This window comes from Carettochelys insculpta, chromosome 2 (assembly GCF_033958435.1).
Source record: "Carettochelys insculpta isolate YL-2023 chromosome 2, ASM3395843v1, whole genome shotgun sequence".
Taxonomy (NCBI): Eukaryota; Metazoa; Chordata; order Testudines; family Carettochelyidae; genus Carettochelys; species Carettochelys insculpta.
Window position 1 is genome coordinate 5,121,025 of NC_134138.1, and position 20,920 is coordinate 5,141,944.

The 20,920-nt window shown below is 60.7% G+C and overlaps 1 protein-coding gene across 5 annotated transcripts in view; it reads right to left on the reverse strand.

Moving 5' to 3' along the window:
- LOC142009048 (zinc transporter ZIP4-like) overlaps positions 1–15,353 on the reverse strand; it is a 47,371-nt gene extending 32,018 nt beyond the window's left edge. For 3 of the 5 annotated variants that reach the window (XR_012644313.1, XM_074986488.1, XM_074986490.1), the window contains exons 1-4: positions 14,801–15,353; positions 10,460–10,744; positions 5,476–5,680; positions 4,038–4,279 (exon numbers count right to left, since the gene is read on the reverse strand). Coding sequence is in view for 4 of the 5 variants with exons in the window: in XM_074986488.1 (XP_074842589.1) it covers positions 4,038–4,279; positions 5,476–5,680; positions 10,460–10,744; positions 14,801–15,010 (942 nt within the window). In the remaining variant the exon portion in view is untranslated. Of the gene's footprint in view, positions 1–60; positions 803–893; positions 1,420–4,037; positions 4,280–5,475; positions 5,681–10,459; positions 10,745–14,800 lie in introns of those variants that run through there. The other 2 variants (XM_074986491.1, XM_074986489.1) reach the window with 2 other exon arrangements.
- Positions 15,354–20,920: the final 5,567 nt, after the last annotated feature.

The following is a 20,920-nucleotide window of genomic DNA, read 5'->3' on the forward strand; positions in this document are numbered from 1 at the left end:
GCTGCATATGCATTTCAATGCCTCATTAGTAAACTTCGAAATAGCCATTTGCGTGGCCATTTCGAAGTTTGGGGCACGTGTAGACACGGCCGAAGTGTGGGTGAGTCTGGTTGTGTACGAGAACCTGTTTTACTTTTCAGAAGCAGTTGTAATGGAGGTTTGTTTATTAGCTCTAAGTTCTGTGAGTATCAGACTCCACTGAGCATTTTACAGGTATTGCTGTTTTCTGTGTTTTGAAATGGCTCAAGAGGAGGGCTGGGTGATTTGTACATGTGAGTTTTGCCTTTTCTGTAAAGTATTGGAGCTGGCTCATGGTGCTCTCTTGGGGGGGACAAGGTCCCATAAATGTTGTTCTCGGTCTTGTGGCCACTCTCTGTGTTTCCTGGCATGGGTGCCAGGGTGTTGGAGAGGTGGGACCTGCTTTCTCTGATACGCAGCCTTCTCAAGGCCAAGCTGGCTAGCTGCTTTGAAAACAGTTGTGAAAATCCAGCGGCCCTTTGTGCTCTAGAGAACAGACTGGCCCTGTTGGTTGGCCTGGTGGGGAGAGAGCTACGCACGACAGATGCGTCCCTCCCTGCCAGGACTCCCAGCAGAGCCCCTTGTGGTACACAGCCCCCAACAGAGCCCCCTGGGGCCTACGCCTTCCCCCTTACAGCCAACAGCTTTGTTCGGGGACGGTGACACAAGCCCTGAGGTAAGTGGGGAAGGAAGGAGGAATAACAAAGGACGACCACTCGTTCGAAAGGAGAAAGTCGGCCAATCAGCAAATTGTCTCAGGTGTTTGTACAGGAATGCGAGAAGCCTGGGAAACAAACAGGAGAAATTAGAGACCCTGGCAGAGTCAAAGGAGTATGAGGTGACTGAAAGAACGGAGACGTGGTGGGATGACTCACATAACTGGAGCACGGTCATGGAAAGGTATAAACTGCTCAGGAAGGACAGGCTGGGGGGAAAAGGAGGAGGCGTTGAGCTCCATGTGTGGGAGCAGCATGATGGCTCAGAGCTCCAGTATATGGAGGGATAAAAGCCAGTTGAGAATCTTTGGGTTGAGCTTAGACGCGGAAGCAACAGAGGTGATGTTGTGGTTGGTGTCTGCTAAAGGCCACCAGATCAGAGGCTGAGACGAAGGAGGATTTTTTCAGACAGCTAAGAGAAGCTTCCAAATTCCAGGCCCTGGTTCTCAAGGGAGACTTTAATCATCCGGACATTTGTTGGGAGACCAGTACAGCAGCACACAGAGAATCCAGGAAGTTTTTGGAGAATGTTGGGGATAACTTCTTGGTACAAGTGCTGAAGGAACCAACCAGGGGCCGTGCGCAGCTTGAGCTGCTGCTCACAAACAGGGAGGAACTAGCAGGAGAAGTAGAAGTGGGTGGCAACCTGGGCTGCAGTGACCATGAGATGGTGGATTTCAGGATCCTGACAAAAGGAAGAAAGGAGAGCAGTAAAATAGAGACCCTTGATTTCAGGAGAGCAGACTTCGACTCCCTGAGAGAACTGATAGGCAGGATCTCCTGGGAAATGAAGACGAAAGGGAAAGGGGCACAGGAGAACTGGAAGTATTTTAAAGAAGTCTTACTGAAGGCACAGGAACAAACAACCCCGACGTGCAGGAAGGAAAGCAAATCTGGTAGGCAACCAGGTTGGCTTACCATGGAAATCCTTGGTCAGCTTATACTGAAAAAGGATGGGTATGAGAAGTGGAAACTTGGACAGATGACTAAGGAGGTGTAGAAATAAAGGGCTGGAAGATGCCGGGTAGTAATCAAGACAGCAAAGGCACAATTGGAACTGCAGCTGGCAAGGGATGTGAAGGGTAACAAGAAGAGTTTCTACAGGCCTGTTAATAATAAGAGGGTTATCAGGGAAGGTGTGGGGTCATTACTGGAGGAGAGAGGTAACCTAGTAGCAGATGATGTAAGAAAAGCTGAAGAACTCAATGGTTTTTCCTGCCTCTGTCTTCACAGACAAGGACAGCTCCCACACTACAGCACTAGGCAATGCAGTATGGGAAGAAGGTGGACAGCCCTCGGTGGGGAAAGAGTGGGTTAAGAGCTATTTAGAAAAGCTAGATGCACACAAATCCGTGGGTCCAGGTTTAATGCATCCAAGGGTACTTAGGGAATTGGCAGATGTCATTGTGGAGCCTTTGGCCATTAGCTCTGAAAACTTGTGGAGATGGGGAGAGGTCCTGGATGACTGGAAAAAGGCAAACCTAGCGCCCATCTTTAAAAAAGGAAAGAAGGACAATCCAGGGAACTCTAGACTGGTCAGCCTTACCTCAGTCCCCGGAAGAGGGCAAAGTGATCAAGAGCAGTCAGCATGGATTCACCAAGGGCAGGTCGTGTCTGATCAATCTGATTAGCTTCTATGATGAGGTAACTGGCTTTGTGGATGTGGAGAAGTCAATGGATGTTTGAAGTGGAGTGCCTGTTCTAGGGCTGGTGTTGTTCAACATCTTTACTAATGACTTGGCTGAGGGGAGAGATTGCCCCCTCCGCAAATTTGCAGACTACACTAAGCTAGGGAGAGAGGGAGATACACTAGAGGGCAGGGACAGGGTCCAGAGTGACCTAGATAAATTGCAGGACTGGGCCAAAAGAAATCAGGTGAGGTTCAACAGGGAGAAGTGCAGAGTCCAGCACTTAGGACGGAAGAATGCCAGCCACTGTTACAGGCTGGGGGCCGACTGGCTAAGTAGCAGCACAGCAGAAAAAGACCTGGGGATTACAGTGGATGAGAGGCTGGGTAGGAGCTAACAGTGGCCCTTGTAGCCAAGAAGGCTAACGGCATAGTGGGGTGCATTAGGAGGAGCATTTCCAGCAGGTCTAGAGAAGTTATCATTCCCTTCTACTCGGCACTGCTGAGGCCACATCTGGAGTATTGCGTCCAGTTCTGGGCTGCCAGTATAGAAAGGATGCGAATGCATTGGAGTAGGTCCAGTGGAGGGCAACAAAAATGATTAGGGGGTTGGTGCACATGACGTATGAGGAGAGGGTGAGGGATTTGGGCTTGTCTAGTTTGCAGAAGAGAAGACTGAGGGGTGATTTAATAACAGCCTTCAACTTCCTGAAGGGGAGCTCTCAAGAGGAGGGTGAGAAACTGTTCTCAGTGGTGTCAGATGGCACAACAAGGAGCGATGGTCTGAAGTTACAGAGGGGGAGGTGTAGGTTGGATATTAGAAAAAAACTGCATCCCCAGGAGGGTGGTGAAGCACTGGAATGTGTTGCCTAGAGAGGTGGTGGAATCGCCAGCCCTGGAGGTTTTTAAGTCCTGTCTGGACAAGGTCCTGGCTGGGATGATTTAGTTGGGATTGATCCTGCTTTGGGCAGGGGGCTGGACTCAATGACCTCCTGAGGTCCCTGCCAGCGCTGGGACTCTCTGAGTCTATGAACTGCCCCCCAGCAGAACTCCCCTGTGGCACGAGCCCCCGACAGAGCCCCGTGCAGCTCAGCTGAGCCCCACTTGGCTCGCAGCCTCCTGCTCCCCCGGGCAGAGCCCTCTGCAGCCCACAGAACCCTTGTCTGGCTGCGGGTGGCTTCGACGGGCTCTCCTTTCCCCAGATGGATCCCCTTCTGGCGCTCGGGAGCCGGCCCTGCCCCAGTTCACTGCCAGCGCCAGGCCCGAGCGTGGCCTCCACACTGCAGGGGCGAGTGGGCCTTTGCTTCCCTCTGCTGGGACCTGCCTCAAGGTCTGAGGCTGGACCTGACCTGGCCCCAAACTCAGGCCTTGTGATCGCCCGACCCTGCCCGCAGGCTGCTGCCAGGCAGTGCCAGCTGCCAGGGGAAGGGCAGTTCTCAGCCCTGGGCGGGAGCGTGGCTGGGGCGGGGGGAGCTGGGGTCAGGACTCCTGGGTCCGACTGCAGGACAGCTCCCCTCTGATTGTGGGGAGAAGACTGACCGGGGCTGGGGCCGATGGGGGGCTGGGGCTGGGGCGGGGCAGGGCTAAGCAGCCCGGGGCTGGGGCTGACACCCAGCAGGACACAACGGGGGGCCCTGCCCTGGATGCAGGGTGCCTGGGCCAGGCCTGCTGCCTACCGTGTCCCAGACGAGCCCAGGACTGCCCGACTCCCCCTGAGCAGGGAGGCTCCGTGGCAGCCGCCTGTGCGTGGCACCGTGGCGGGGGCCCAAGCGATCCACAGGGCCGGTGTGGTTGCCGTGGCGTCGGCTGTCACGGGGACCTGGTGTCGTCGGGTCCTCCAGCGCGGCGTTGTCATGGTGATGGTCTGCGTGCTCGTCCTTGGGTCCCAGGGCCAGCTGGCCCATCAGCGTGGTCAGGCCTGTCACACGCCAAGCCCGTCAGGCAGGCTCCCCTGCCCCCCACCCCTGCAGGATCGGACCCCCAACCACAGCCCACCCCCCCGCAGCCCCTCGCCCGGCTCCTGCCCCATCCCAGCCTGACCCCCATAACCCTCATCCCCCCACTGGGCTCTCCCCCCTCACAGCCCCTCGCCCGGCTCCTGCCCCATCCCAGCCCGACCCCCATAGCCCTCATCCCCCCACTGGGCTCTCCCCCCTCACAGCCCCTCGCCCGGCTCCTGCCCCATCCCAGCCCGACTCCCCATAGCCCTCATCCCCCCACTGGGCTCTCCCCCCTCACAGCCCCTCACCCGGCTCCTGCCCCATCCCAGCCCGACTCCCCATAGCCCTCATCCCCCCCACTGGGCTCTCCCCCCTCACAGCCCCTCACCCGGCTCCTGCCCCATCCCAGCCCGACCCCCATAACCCTCATCCCCCCACTGGGCTCTCCCCCCTCACAGCCCCTCGCCCGGCTCCTGCCCCATCCCAGCCCGACTCCCCATAGCCCTCATCCCCCCACTGGGCTCTCCCCCCTCACAGCCCCTCGCCCGGCTCCTGCCCCATCCCAGCCCGACCCCCATAGCCCTCATCCCCCCACTGGGCTCTCCCCCCTCACAGCCCCTCGCCCGGCTCCTGCCCCATCCCAGCCCGACCCCCATAACCCTCCTCCCCCCACTGGGCTCTCCCCCCTCACAGCCCCTCGCCCGGCTCCTGCCCCATCCCAGCCCACCCCCCCAATAACCCTCACCCCCCACCCAGTCATGCCTGCAGGATCAGACCCCCAACCACAGCTCACCCCCTGCAGCCCCTCACCCAGCTTCTGCCCCATCCCCAGCCTGCCCTGCTGTAACCCTCACCCCCTGCCCTGCTGGACTCCCCCCTCACCTGCTGCCCCCCATCTCCCCGCCCAGTCACCCCGGCAGGAGCGGCCCCCCCGCCAGCAGCCCCTTGCCTGTTGGTGAAGCTGCCCACGCCAAGCGCTAGCTGTCCATGGAGCTGGACTCATTGCCGGGTGCCAGCCTGCCCCATAGGGCAGGGGCTCAGTAGAGCGCTGGGCTGGGTCTGCTCCAGAAGAGCCCTCCCTCCCCAGGCCCCCCGCTGAGCCTGCCGCACAGGCTCTTGGGGCCCTGCCAGGAGAGCCCCTTGGTTGCCCCGGGCGATGGCTGCCCCATCTCACCTGCCAGCGTCAGGTTGTGGGACTCGTTGCCGTAGCGACGGAAGAGGTACCCCAGGAAGTAGTGGGGGGGCGGCAGGGCCTGGAAGCAGTCCCCCTGCAGCACGTGGTACGCGACCGTCACCAGCTCCCGCCCAGCCCCCTCGGCTGCCACCCGGCCCGAGACCAGGGCGCTCTCCCGCAGGACGGCGTCTGCGTCCAGGCACGGCTGGGGAAGAAAGGCCTGATGAGAGCAGCTCCCAGCCCACCCCACCTCCCCGCCGAAGCTCTGGGATCCTCCAGCCGCCTGTGGGGTGGGGGGGGGCGCGAGGGCAGGCTTAGGGGGTTGAGAAGGAGAGGGAGGGGACCCACCACAAGATGAGCCCTGCCACTGCACAAGTTCTGGGCTCTGCCCTCTGGCTGGGGGGTTGAGACCAGCTGCCGTCCCAGCCCCCAATCAATGGGGTGGGCTTAGAAACACCCCTGGGGGCAGCTCCTGCTTTTCTGAGCAGCTGGCAGGGGTGGAACCTGCTGGGGCTTTGGGCAGCGAGTTGCCCATAATCCCCTGACTCCTGGGCCTGGAGCCGCAGGACCCGGGGTCACGGGCAGAGGGGCTGAGCCAGGTCCTCCTCTGCATGTTGATGTTTTCAGAGAGCTACTCTAAGCTGGCCGCAGCGTCCGCCCTCGTGCCCCAGCTCTGCCAGGGAGGGTGGTACAGCCATGCCCCAGGGGCTGCAGGACTTGAGTTTAATAGTCAGTGCACAGGGCCAGCGGGCGGGAATGGGATTGTGCAAAACCCAACACAATCTACATCAGCCACTGTTACACCACAGCACACTGCAAACCTGCAGAGCACACGCCAGCTCGTTATGCTGAAAGGAGGGAAGCCAGGGCTGAATGAGTGCTTCCTGCCAGCTCCTACGGGGGGGTCCCAGCAGCGCTAACTGGGAGTGAGGAGAAACCCTAGGCCCATTTCTGTACACACTTTCCACCTGCTCTGCTTAGATTGCTGGCTAGTCAACAGGTGGCACTCACTGTAATCAGCTGGGCCAGTGTCGGGTCACAATTACGTTGGTCTGAATGCAGAGATGGTGAGATATGGTTCCCTGTGTTCTTCTTGGCAGTTTGTGTTATAATTATTGTGGGAATACAGAAAAGCAGAACTGTGCTTAACCTGTCCCAAAGCAGGGAATCACCCTTGGCTGGAAGAAGCTCAGTAGGCCAGGGGATCTCATGTCAGAGTCCTGGGAAAGTGCGGGGTGGGGGAGAGGAGGCGGCGGGGGCAGGGCTCCCACTCAGAAAAATCCACTAGTGTCTGGTGTAAAACTGGTTCTTTCTGTTCCTCCCTTTGTTCAGAGAAGAGAACTAAATAGGCTCTATTAGGTGCCTCCTTTCTTTATAAGTTGCTCAATCAGAGCTGAAAGCATTGGTGGCAGGACTGCAGTTCTACTCAGAGCTAAAATCACTGAGCACTGAAGTCACATGAGGTGGAGCAGATTTCCACCCAGCCCACAAAAAAAGAAGAGGGAGCAGAAGGCAACATTCTTGTCCATAAGCTAAGGAAATACGGGTTGGATCCTTGCACTATAAGATGGATAGAAAGCTGGCTTGACGGCTGGGCCCAACGGGTAGTGGTCAATGGCTCAGTATCTGGATGGCCGTCTGTTTCAAGCAGAGTGCCACAAGGCTTGGTTCTGGGACCAGTGTTATTCAACATCTTTATTAATGACCTGGATGAGGGACTGGATTGCACCCTCAGCAAGTTTGCAGATGACACAAAACTAGAGGGAGAGGTAGATACGTTGGAGGGTAGAGAGAGAATCCAGAGTGACCTGGATAAATTGGAGGACTGGGCCGAAAGAAATCTGACGTGGTTCAACAAGGAGAAGTGCAGAGTCCCGCACCCGGGTTGGAAGAATCCCAAGCATTGTTATAGGCTGGGGACCGACTGGCTCAGCAGCAGTACAATGGAAAGGGACCTTGCGGTTATGGTGGATGAAAGGCTGGATATGAGTAAACAGTGGGCCCTCGTAACCAAGAAGGCTAACGGCATACTAGGCTGCATTGGGAGGAGCATTTCAAGCAGATCTAGAGAAGTGGTTATTCCCCTCTATTCAGCACAGGTGAGGCCACATCTGGAATATTGTGTCCAGTTTGGGGGCCCCCCTGTATAAAAAGGATGTGGATTTGCTGGAGCAGGTTCAGCGAAGGGCAGCAAAAATGATTAAGGGTCTGGAGCACAAGACCTATGAGGAGAAGCTGAGGGATTTTGGCTTGTTTAGTTTACAGAAGAGAAGACTTAGAGGTGATTTAATAGCAGCCTTCAACTTCCTGAAGGGGAGCTCTAAAGAGGAGGGTGAGAAACTGTTCTCTGTGGTGTCAGATGGCAGAACAAGGAGCGATGGCCTGAAGTTACAGAGGGGGAGGGGGAGGTTGGATATTAGGAAAAACTACTTCCCCAGGAGGGTGGTGAAGCACTGGAATGTGTTGCCTAGAGAGGTGGTGGATTCTCCATCCCTCGAGGTTTTTAAGTCTTGGCTGGACAAGGTCCTGGCTGGGATGACTTAGTGGGGGTTGATCCTGCTTGAAGCAGGGGACTGGACTAGATGACCTCCTGAGGTCCCTTCCAGCCCTAGGATTCTGTAAGGCAACAACTGAATGACAAGCAGCCAGCAGGGGAGGTGCGAGGAGCAGCCACAGAGAGGCAGAAGGAGCAGTCAGCAGGATGGCTGCGGAGAGGCGTGAGGGTGGTTGTGGAGAGGTGCAAGGAACAGCCTGAGCTGGGTCTGTGTTGGATGGATGGAGCAGAACCCCTAGAAGCTGACCCAGGCCCTGGCTGCTGCTGGCTCCACACAGCTGAAGGGTCCCGTGTCATTAACATCCTGACTCTGGCATGTGGGCACAGAAATACAGCTGGTCCACTGGACCACAGATGGGTCTGCTCCTGACTCCTGCCCTAACACCTGCAGCCAGAGCCCCCTATCACACGCTGGGTAGTGCTGTGAAGTCACTAATAACCAGCACTTGGTTTGTGATGTCATTGTCTAGTTTTACAAACCAATGTAGATGGGCAGGCCGCAGCCATACCCAGACCCAGCCTCCCCAGCCCGTGCTCTGGGACTGAGAACAACCGGAGAAAGGAATCTGCCTGCAGGGCGTTTGAGGGACCGCGCCGACCAGGGGATAAATGCAGTGGGAACACACGGGTGGATGAAGCAAACAGGCCATAAAACAGGGCTTAGTCTATTGAGTCAACTGCACTCTAGACATGGCGCTTCTGCAAGATGAGGGGCAAATGTCCTCCTCCCCTCTGCTAGGGAATGGAGCCCAGAGACAGCTTGGGCCAGGGCTTGGCCTGGAGGCTGCGAAGCCGTCAGGCCGTCAACTCAGGTGGAAGTTCATTGCCCAGTAGAGGGCTTAGAACTTGCTGAAGCAGCACGCTGGGGCTCCGGGCTTGGACCCTGGAGGGGTGTCAGAGAAGAGCTGCAGTAGGGGGGCAGGTTTCAGCCCTCCTGCCCCACCGTGGGACCAAACGGGGGCAGAGGGGCTCCAGGACAGAATCTTTGAAGAGTTAAGCCCTGCTCCAACGCGTGAGCTTGGGAAAGTTGTGGCTAGTTCACGAGACAGTCCCGTGAACATATTCCAGCCAGCACCATGTTCCCCCCTCATCCCAGCCCCGGCCTCTACAAGCCAGGGGTCCCACATCCGGCGAGCTCACCGCAAAAGCTGTTTCTATGGGAACTGGTCCTGGACATGGGCCCTGCTTGCGGAGCTGCCCTCCCGCGGCTCAGCCAGGGCCTGGCCTGGGCCACACGTGCACACACCTGTAGGTAGCATCTCGGCTACACGGCTGGTGTGCCAGCACCGCTGCCCAGCTTTGTAACCGTCTCCTGGTTCCTGTTTGTTCTCCCCACCTGCTGCCCTCCTGGGGATGGGGAGCTCTGCGCAGGGAGCGATATTTGGGCAGCGCCTGGCGCGGCAGGGCCTGGACACGCGTATACTGCGCACTAAGCCACGGCCCTGACTCAGGGGTCTGCCCCGGCTCCCTTTCTGTCCTCACTCAAATCAGTCTGACTTGGGGGTCAGCCCCACCTCAGAGCCAGGTCCGCGGACCCACCGGGGGGCAAGGCACAGCTTGAGGCCTGTCCCTGGGCAGTGTGGACGCCACTGAGCCACAGAGCTGAGTCAGGAGGGCTGCATCCTCCAGCGTGGACGCCTTAGCAGGGTTGCCAGTCCTGGGCGTGCGATTGTAAGCCCAGATTGAAAATGCAACATGTCTCCTCAAGAGCAGGCATGGAGCCAGTAAGCCACAAGCCCCGATTGCACAGACAAGGCAGGGTAACCACTGCTGAATACAAATAATAATGACACCTGGCAGCCGTCACCGGGGGGCGCTGTGAGGTACAGTGTGATGATTTGCCATGCGTGAGCAAGTGCTCAGTCTTGGGAGAACCCCCTGAGTTGCTGTTTGGGGCCTCAGGAGAGGGAGCTGTGGGAACTGCAGGCGTTTGCTCTGTGCCAGGGTCAGTTCTTGAGGCCGACGAGCTCACTGTCAACCAGGAGCGGATTCGTGGAAAAGGGGATTACCCTGTATGCTGGGTGGCCGCCTCTTTTGCAGACCCCAGCGCATGCATGTAAATAAACAAGTTACACTGGGAATATACCTAGGCCCTGGGTGTAATTTCCGTGCCACTGCTCAGCTGACCTGCAAAGTGCTGGATGTCTGCTGCCCATGGGCAGTGAGGGACCCTGGCTCAGCTCCGAAGGCACGACAACAAGAGTCACTTCTCATTCCATGCAGCAGAGGTCAGCAGTAACACAGCCAGGACCCCGCAGCAGGGAGCAGACGCAGACACACACACACACACACACACACACACACACGCAGCAGGGGGCGCACGCGCGCACACACACACACAGAGCAGGGGGCAGACACACACACACACACACACACACACACACATTCTCTCTCTCTCTCTCTCTCTCTCTCTCTTTCTCTCTCTCTTACCTGGTGCCTGTCCGCGTCTCTGTAATGCTCCCGCAGGTTGCCCAGCAGCTCGGCCACTTTCTCAGCAGAGAGCCCGGCGGTGGTATTCCCGCTGGAGAAGCTGGCGAGGAAGGCCCCAGCCTTGGCCGCCCACTGGCCGCCCCTCACGGCCGTGCAGGTGGCAGGGGGGTCCGTCAGGTAGAGCAGCAGGCCGGCACTGAGCGGCAGGAGTTCCCCCGCCGTGAGGTTGGCCTCGCCAGTGCCTGCCTTGCCCACGAGCGTGAAGACGTCTGGCATGAAGATACACTGCGGGGAGAGGGGCAGAGCTGGGCACGGGCAGGACCAGCCTCCAGCCAGCACATCCCGCGCCACACTGAGACCGGCAGCTGCCTCTTGCCATGAATGACAACCCCCGGCTGCCCAGCATGCCTTGCTGCTCCTGCCCTGGGCTCTGGGCTTGGCCCAGCCACGCTGGGGGGTGGCACTGGGGTAACTACCCAGCTGCATCTGCAGGGTGGGGAGCCTGTTGCCATCACGGGCAGCGAAGGGGCATTTATTTCACCCCAGCGTCAGCCCCGGGTGCCCTGGGGCTGGGGTCCCTAGCACACACAGTCTGTGAGCCGGGTGAGCCTCAGCCCTGCTGCTTCCAGCCGGCAGTCGGGGCTGGGGAGGGGTCCGGGCCAATCCCAGGCCCCTCCCCCGATCTCTCAGCTGGAGAGGGGCAGGTTGGTTGGGGTCCCAGGGTTAGACCCTGCCTGGAAGCAGGACCCAGGGGCCCTTCGCCTAAGGAAGTCCTCATTCCACGGGAGACGACAGCAGCTCTTGCTGGGGTGCTGTGCCCTGGGCGCCGACAGCGGGGCCGACTGCCTCACAGCCGGACTCTGACACCAACGCCCAGCCCCATGGCTGAATGCTCGGCTGAGCTGAGCGCACAGCCGCTTGCTGGGGGGTGGCACTGCGCAGAGGGCCGGGCGCGTTGGCTGCTGCGTGCCTGGGTTTCCCCAGTTGGTTGGCAGCGGGTAACACTAGGCTTGCTCGCCAGGGTCTCGGCCGTGGGTCTGGGCTCGCTCGCCGAGTCTTGGCAGTGAGACGCCCTTCGCTGGCGCCCCAAGGCCGTGATGCGAGCACAGATCGAACTGTGTCCGGGTCAGGAGGGGACGCTGCTGCTAGCCTGGCCCCGCGGTAGCCCTGTCCTAGCCAGCTGTGACCCTTCTGCCCTTCAGCAGCTCTAAACGTGGTGAGCCAGCCAGGCAGGGCAGAGCAGGGCAGCCGTGGGCCTGGCAGGTGCAATGCTCTGCCCCGGGCAGCGGGAACAGCCAGCTCCCTGCACGCTGGGAGTCACAAGCAATCCCCCCCTCACAGCAGCCAGTCTACAGCCTCATCGACGGCGGTGCCGTCACGCCAGCTTGTCTGGCTCTAGGCTCTGAACCCCAGGGCGGGGCAGGGGCTCAGAGTCCAGGCTCCAGCTGCTTTTAGCACAGTGCAGTAGCCCCAGGCTCTCAGCCGTTCTCGTTGGGCAGGTCGGCTTTTGCAACACCGCTGGAGCCAGCTGGGCTGGGACACCTGCAGCCAGAATCTCTGGGCCTGCTCTGGAGCCTGGGAGCGGCTGCAGAGCCCAGCACTGCCTGCAGCTCCTGGCCCATCTGATGCAACCCAGGCCTGCTCCAGTGCCCGGGGCCAGGGAGGAAGGTCCGTCCCACTACTGCATTCAGGAGCCTTCTGCCTTCCCCGGCTGCGTGGGGGTACCAGCTCTCCTGCAAAACAACTCCAGTCACAGGAGGAAGCGGCTCTGGTGACTTAATCCGTTTGTTAGCCTTTAAGGCGCTCCAGGGCTGCTTGTTAGTGGTGTCGGCCTTGCAGGCTACCCCGTGCACGCCTCACCCTGCTCATGCCCCTGTGCACACGCTCTGCAGCCGCCCCCTGCACTGTACCGCCCGGCCAGGGGCAGGAGGGCAGCTCAGGAGACAGCCGGGCTGGGGCTGGGGGAGGACAGGACACCGCCGATTCAGCAGCCAGGGGAAAGCAGGGCCAGCTGGGCTACCAGCCGGGCTTGGAAGTCCTGCCAGTCGGGGGTGGGGGGAAGCGGAGGAGGGAGGGAGGCAGAGGGCGTGAGATAAGAAGAGACAAGACAGATAAGGAGATGGCGGTTTGAAAGGCCAGGGGGTGGGGGGAAGGGAGCAGCTGGGCAGGAGAGGAGCTGGGCTCCCTTCCCCTGGCCAGGCTGAAGCCCTGACCCTGGCCAGGGGGGAAGGACCCACCAACTCGCCCCTCACAGGCAGAGGTGGAGAGGCGGGACCCAGCCTGACACGGGGGCACCTTGCCGCAGCACGTGCCGAGCTGCACTGCACACATCCCTGCTCCCGTATGCAGTGTGCGCCTGGCACTGCAAACAATTCCCTGTGCCCGTACGCACTGCACGCCTGGCACTGCACACATCCCTGCACCCGTATACACTGCGCGCCTGGCACTGCGCACGCATCCCTGCGCCTGTATGCACTGCGTACCTGGCACTGCACACCTGGCACTGCACACACATCCCTGTGCCCGTATGCACTGCGTGCCTGACACTGTGTGCCTGGCACTGCGCACACCTCCCTGCACCCGTATGCACTGCACGCCTGGCACTGCGCACACATCCCTTCACCTGTATGCACTGCGTGCCTGGCACTGCGCACACATCCCTGCACCCATATGCACTGCGCGCCTGGCACTGCGCACACATCCCTGCGCCTGTATGCACTGAGCGCCTGGCTCTGCACACACACACACACATGCTCCCCCGCGTGCTGCACAGCCACACTGGTGTGCATGCCCCAAACTCTGCCTTGCGTTCACGCTGCACTCCACGCACCCCGCACTGCTCACACACACGTGCACAAGACACTGCAAGCTGTGTGCTGACGTGCACACCCTGCACACTCCATGCCGCAGACCCACGCACACGCACACTCGGCACGTCGCGTACTGCACACCCTACGCTGCACACACGCACCCCCACACGTGCAAGGGCATGCCGGGGGTGCGTGCGAGCACAAAGCACATGCGTGTACCTCGGGCTGTGGGTCACTGCCCCACATAGGGGCACCCAGACCCCTTACAGTGACAGACTGAGCTCCTCTGCGGCTGAGAGCCAGCTGCCTTCTAGGTCAACTTGTAGAGCAGGGGCCAGCAAATGCCACTCGGGGCACATAAGCCGACTCAGCAGCACGCAAGGTGGGACCTCAGCCCCTCCCCTCCTCCCCCATGCAGCCGGGAGCTTGCCCAACGCCCGGCCACCTGTGGATCACCGAAAGACCAGCTAATACCGGTAAGCTCTGCACCTGAATGTATTTATTAACCCAGCTGCGCTAAGTAAGAGCGTTAGTGACTTTAAAAAGGGTCACTGGCCCTCGGACCCCCATTTCCATGCTCTGCCTTGAACAGGTTGCTGAACGCTGCTGTAAAGGCTCCTGCACTAAGCTCCAGAGGTTCGAGTCCGCCTGGGGGAGGTTACAAGCACCCCCCCACCACCACACTGTGTGGCACAAAGCCCCCCCCCGGCCCATGGCTGGCCATGCCACCCGTGCGACGCAGCCCTGCCAGGCTTGCTCTGGCTGCAGGGAAGGGCGAATTCGCCTTTCTGAGTCTTGACTCCACTGAAGCTCCCTGAGCAGCCTTTTCCAGGGTCAGGCCTCGGCCCGGCTAGCAGCGCCCGGACCTGCAGTCCAGGACGTGGGGATCCCATGGACGTAGGGGCTTGGGCTGGCTCTGCCCTAGCAGCCCCTGGGCGCTTGCCCCAGCCCCGGTGCAGGTCCCGGGTCCCCCACCCCAGTCTGGGCCGGTTCTTCTGTTAAGGGGAAGGAACAGCTGGCTCCTGTCTACACCAGGGGGGCACTGAAAGGGGCAGGGGCCTGTGTGGCCTTGGCCCAGGGAGGAACCAGCCAGGAGAGGGGGCGGAGGGGTGGGCTCTGTGTCAGGGTGAGAAGCCCTGTGTGCAGAGTGGAGGAGCCGTCTCCAGGCTCCCTTGGTGCCGGTCAGGCCTGGAACCTGCTGGGCCAGTCCTGCGAACCCAGCAAGGCCAGGAGTCCCCCCAGCCTTCAGGAGATGCTTCTCCAGCCAGAGCCATCCCTGCCTGCCCCCTCCCTAACAGCGCCCCACTGCACCTGGCCCCCACAGTCACACCCACACCCACACCCCCCGGGCGGCCGGCCGGCAAGCTCCCCATCAAGCCGGTGACGCAGGCTGGCCGGGACGCCCGGGCTGGGAACCTGGCACTCCGGCTGCCGCGGCCCCTCCCATCAGGCTGGAGTTTGACCCCCTCTTTGCTCCCGACCCGCAGCAGGAGGAAGGAGGGGAGCGGGCTGCGGCTGGCTGCAGCGTTACCTTTTCACACGGCACTTCTGCGCACTGCACACGGGCCGCCACCGTGTTTAAGAGGGAGTCGAGGGCGGCATGGGACAGAGAGCCTTCGCCCGACGCCAGCAGGGCCCACATGCTCTGCAGCGCTTCCTCCAGGCTGGGCACCGGCGCCCCTCGTCCCGGGCGCGCAGCTGCCCCCAGGCAGAGCAGGACCAGGGGCAGCAGGAGAGCCATGGCCACGTCCTCGAGGGCTACGTCGCTTTGGGGAGCCGCGGCAGCTCCGGGCCGGGGAGCCAGAGCTGTGGGGAGCAGGGGCTCTGATCCCGCAGGTACCGCTGCTGCCGCTGCCTGTGACTGGCTCCGGGAGAGACTGCCTCGGGTTAACCACTCCACAGACGCCGTCCAGCTCTGCAGTTCCTCCTGCAATAGTGGCTCCGAATTGCCCGGCCCAGCCCTCCGTCCCTCCAGGGAGTGGCAGGGCTCGGCTCTGCCGGAAGAGCAGGCACACCTTCACTCCAGCGCCGTCAGCAGAGCGGCCCCCGCCAGGAGGAAATGAGCGGGCAGGGCCTGCTTCCAGGCTCTTGCCCAACACGGTGCCCGGCCCAGCGCTAGAGCCCGGGCAGCTCAGCACCCAGCGGCGTCGGCTCCCCCGGGAGTGCCGGCTCCCAGCTCCCCTTGCTCTAACCACCAGGCCCCCTGGCAGATCCTGTACTCTCCCCGGTGAGGGGAGAGGCACGTTCATTCTAGGATGGGGCTGGAAGGTTCCCCATGTATCCCTGGAGGGCCCCTGCTCCCCGGGGGGTGGAGGGGGCTCTTGTTGAGGGGATGTCAGGGGACCAGGGCAGTGGGGCTGGGAGCAGCCGCAGGCACAGATCGCGGCTTCAGGTTTAACCACGTCCCACTTGCTCAGCGTCGGCCGCACTCAGCTGCTCTGCGCGAGCTCTGCGGGGCAGCAGCCAGCCCGGGGGCCAGGGCTCTGGCAGGCATGTGTGGCCCAGCGCTGGAGGCGGTGGAAGGAGGCGTTCCAGGCCCTGCAGGACAGTGAAACATCAGTGAGCCGTCCGTGGGACTGGAGAGAGAGGCAGAGCTGCCCTGGCCGGAGGGTCCCAGCACCCGGAACCTGGGCACCCTGGGCAAGCGGAATACCCCGTCTTACAGCCCCACGCACACGAGCTGCCCCGGCCTCTCTTGGCAGCTGACAGCCCAGTCCCCGGCGCTGCCGGAAGATGGTCACACGTTAGCCACCGGTCTGGCTGTGGGGTGCGCAGCGAAGCCTCTGGAGAAGGGCTGGAAGCCCTGGTAGGCGGGACAGCCTCAGGCGTGGAACTCAGCAAAGCAGGCGGCCACATTCCAGCCCCGGCAGCTGATGCAGCGGGATGGCTGAAGACGCCAGGCCTCGCCCCGCCACAGCGCTGGGAGGGCCGCTGCACGACGGCCCAGGGCGCTACAGCGGCCTGGCACAAGAGGGCAGGGCGACAGCACCGGGACGCTGCTTGGCCCGCAGCGCGTCGCAGGCTGAGGCTGCTGAGCCAGGCCGGTGGCAAGGGACAATACAACCCCCATGCCCACAGCAAGGTTCCCAGGACCCCTGGGCAGGCTCAGCTGGGGAGAGGGGCACGAGTTGCTCACAGCCCAGCAGGGCAGGATGACACGACTGCCGGGAGCGAACCCGCAAAGGAACCTGCACGGCCAGCTCCAGTGTGCCTGGGGGGACGGCAAGCACGCTGCACACTGTGTGTGCACACACACTGCACGCTGCGCGCGCACACTGCACACCCTATACTGTGTGTGCACACACACTGCACACTGCGCGCGCGCACTGCACACCCTATACTGTGCGTGCACACACACTGCACGCTGCGCGCGCACGCTGCACACCGTGCACCCTGTACTGTGCGTGCACACACACTGCACACTGCGCGCGCACGCTGCACACCGCGCACCCTGTACTGTGTGTGCACGCGCACTGCACACTGCGCGCGCGCACTGCACACCGCGCACCCTGTACTGTGCGTGCGCACGCACTGCACACTGCGCGCGCGCACTGCACACCGCGCACCCTGTACTGTGCGTGCACACACACTGCATACACACACTGCACACTGCGCGCGTGCACTGCACACCCTGTACTGTGCGTGCACACACACTGCACGCTGCGCGCGCACACTGCACACTGCGCAGCCTGTACTGTGCATGCACACACACAGCACACACACTGTACACGCTGCACACCCTGCTCTGTGCACACACACACACACACAGACACACACACACACACACGTGCTGCACGCCCCATGCTGTGCAAAAGCACACACCCCACACTGTGCCCATACACACTGCACACTGCATCCTTACACGTGCACACACTCCCGTTCACACTTGCCACCGCACACGCACGCACACACCACCATACACGCCGTGGAGCTGGTCGAGGTGCAGGGTCAGGACTGCAGCACTGCAAGCATGCGGGTAAGGGACCACCAGGCAAACAGCCCCACAATGGCTGTGAGTCCAGAGCGGGAGCGCCAGCCCTGGGGCAGCGTGTGGGGACCCGGCCCCAGCCCCATGCTGGCTGCAAGCTCTGCACTTAGGTTGCACCAGCTGGTTACCCGGTCTGAGCTCCTCAGGCCCTACAGCAGCCGGACCAGGGAGTCCAGGCCAGGCCCCGGGGTGCTCCCTCGTCCCACCCGCCAGGGAGCCTGCCTGCGCGCTAGCTGGGCCCTTACGCCCAGGCTCACAGCAATGGCCAGGTCACCCCCCAGCCCCAAAGGGCCAGTGACCCCAGGTCACCTGCCCCCAGAGCTCACAGCAAAGCCAAGCGTGCGGCCCATCCTCCCACAAACCATCGAAAGCTTCCCTGGCGACGGAAGGGAAACAGCAGGTTATTTCCAAGGCTAAGCAGCTGGGAACAAGAGATACACAAATGAGTCGCCCATCCCTCAGAATCTGACATGTGAAGGAAGAAAGAAAATCGTTGAAAGGCTCAAATACACACACACACCGTTAGCACAGTTCTCAGGGCAGGCCTGCAGCAGAGACGGAATAAGCTGCTGTCTTAAATCAAGTCTCTGGAACAGCCCCGCAGCCGGGATGGGCATCCGTCCTTTGCTCAGCGCTCCCGTCCATAGCAAAAATCTCGACAGCAAAGGGGCAGTGCAGGACTGGAGACCAAATGGAAGGGTTCCCAGGCCCCTCTGTTTCTCCTCGGCCGTGTGGCGGGGCTCCCCTTGCTCCCTCTGTGGAACAGCCAGTCCCACGTCGGAGTCTGGAGTGGACTGTGTCTGGACCCTGTTCTATGCAGGAAAGTCCATTTGGTGCCGTCGGTGTCTCCTGTGTTTCGTTGTCCATTGACTAGTGCTTGCTGGGCCAGTCAGCCTGACCGGCCTTTCCGCACATGCTGGCTGACTGCTCAGTGGGTGTTCCTCCAGGGCCTGATGGCTGTATTGACACCTGGCTCATGTGAGTAGCATCGACTACAAAAATGCAACACCCCCCCCAAAGTACAACCAGAACCAGCCAACCAGAAGCTTGCAATGGACGTCTGCCTGGGCCCCGCTTGTACATGATTTGTTACAAACATAGGAGAGCGGCTGCAACAACCATCTGTGAAAACGTATCACAATCGAGTAACAGCACAAGGGAAGGGAAAGCAACCCTCCTTTGTCCTCTTTATTTCCCCAACTGGCTGGCTGCTGCCAGCGAACCTTCCCCGCAGGGGAGAAGCTTACCCTGGAATCGCTCAACAAGTCCCTCGCGCGACGGGGCTCAGAAGTTAGAGGTGAGATTCACGCTGGCGGATCCAGCAAAGTCTGAATATGACCCACGCCCTTAGAAGCCTGCTACAGATCTAACGGTGCTCGTACGTAGCGAGGCCAGGCGCTTGTCTGTGTTCCCTGCAGACATGGCCATTCGGGCAGGAGCTGGCACCTGGTCGGTCAGCATCACAACTCACCAGCCCGTAGGAGGAAGAAACGATATGGACCCCGAACAAGGCCAGGGCTGAAAACCACCAGACGGGCTCAGGGACAAGACCAGAAGCTTGGTCCAGACGGAACGTGAGGTGACCTGTGTGAGGCGACCTGGATAAATTGGAGGACTGGGCCAAAAGAAATCTGATGCAGTTCAACAAGGAAAAGTGCAGAGTCCTGCACCTGGGGTGGAAGAATCCCAACCATTGTTACAGGCTGGGGACCGACTGTCTCAGCAGCGGTACGATGGAAAGGGACCCAGGGGTTATGGTGGATGAAAGGCTGGATATGAGTAAACAGTGGGCCCTTGTAGCCAAGAAGGCTAACGGCATAGTAGGGTGCATTAGGAGGAGCATTTCGCGCAGATCTAGAGAAGTAGTTATTCCTCTTTATTCGGCACTGGTGAGGCCACATCTGGAATATTGTGTCCAGTTTTGGGCCCCCCCGTATAAAAAGGATGTGGATTTGCTGGAGCAGGTTCAGCGAAGGGCAACAAAAATGATTGAGGGGCTGGAGCACAAGACCTGTGAGGAGAGGCTGAGGGATTTGGGCTTGTTTAGTTTACAGAAGAGAAGGCTGAGGGGTGATTTAATAGCAGCCTTCAACTTCCTGAAGGGGAGCTCTAAAGAGGAGGGTGAGAAGCTGTTCTCAGTGGTGTCAGACAGAAGAACAAGGAGCGATGGTCTGAAGCTGAAGAGGGGGAGGTGTAGGTTGGATATTAGGAAAAACTACTTCCCCAGGCGGGTGGTGAAGCACTGGAATGTGTTGCCTGGAGAGGTGGTGGATTCTCCATCCCTCGAGATTTTTAAGTCCGGCTTGACAAGGTCCGGGCTGGGATGACAGTTGGGGTTGATCCTGCTTGAAGCAGGGGGCTGGACTAGATGACCTCCTGAGGTCCCTTCCCGCCCTGTGATTCTGTGATTCTGTGACAGATGTTGCTCGGGACAGAGGGACGGGAAGCAGATGCCAGCAAGAGCCAGGCAGCCAGAGACAGGCGCGCTGCTGCGGATGTGACAAGGCCAAGCGCGTCGTAGCAATGACCACCTGAAGATCGCCTGCTCTGTTCTTTCCCTCTGGGTCCCCGGCGCCGGCTGTCATCAGAAGCCAGGGCACTGACCCAGTGTGATGGAGTGGGGGGGGTGCATGGGTGAGTCAGGCTGGATGTCCGAGGCAAGCAGCAGCTCCCAGTGGCTAAGGATGACCCTGGGGCTACAACTGGCAGATAACACCTCTGCCTGAACAAAGAGCAGGGAGGAGCTGAGCTGGGGTTTTGAATCGGGGGCGGCAGTTAGAGGCGAGGAAAAGGGAGAGCTGGAAGGCAGCCAGCTGAGGAGGGGGGAAAGCTACACCCCAGAGGGACACCCCTCGGGGTCTTCCCCCAGGACAGGTTGGAAGGACTGTCTCTGGCGGCTATGCTGTTGCTTCTGTGAGAAACTGGACATCTGTTGCCTAATAAACCTGCTGTTGTACCTGCTGAGTGAGAGTCTCTCCTGCCAGCGGACGGGGTGCAGTGCAGGGGGACCCCTGAACCCCATCACACCCAGCCTGGCCGTTCTCATGTTCTGCCCACCCCCGGTGCAGGAGCGGGGGCCATCGGCTGCTCACAAGGCAGGATAACAGCTAGCCCGTCCCGGAGAACCCCTGCCACTCCGAGTACCCAGCACGGAAAGGACAGGCTGCAGGTCGGCCGCAGGAGCAGCCAGTCGCTTGTGCCAGCTGAGCCCCACCAGGGTAGGAACCGGGGCTCCCAAAACAAGCCACCGCGCTTGGCAGTGGAATTCAGAGGTGAGCGAGCGCGACACTCTCTCAGGGGGTGGGAGTACCCCGTGGCACCCCTCTGCCTCCGCAAGGGACAGCTGGGCTGGGTCTTCACCTGTGCCATGCCGGACATAACGGAAACTCCTTCACGGCCGGGGGTGCCGCAGCCCCCCGCACACGCGCACACGCGCACTCAGGGCCAGCACTTCTGCCTGGCGGCCCCATCCAGAGACATCTCTGCGACGTCCTGTCCCGCCCCGACGCTCACAACTTCCCTGCCTCCAAGGCGCCAGTCACCGGTGCGGTGGCTTTCCAGGGACGTGCTCTGGACGGTGGCGCAGAGCCGGCTCGGTGCAAACGATGATTAATTTCTCAGCAAGGAGCCGAGGTTTCCGTGCTGCTGGGCCGGAGACGGGGG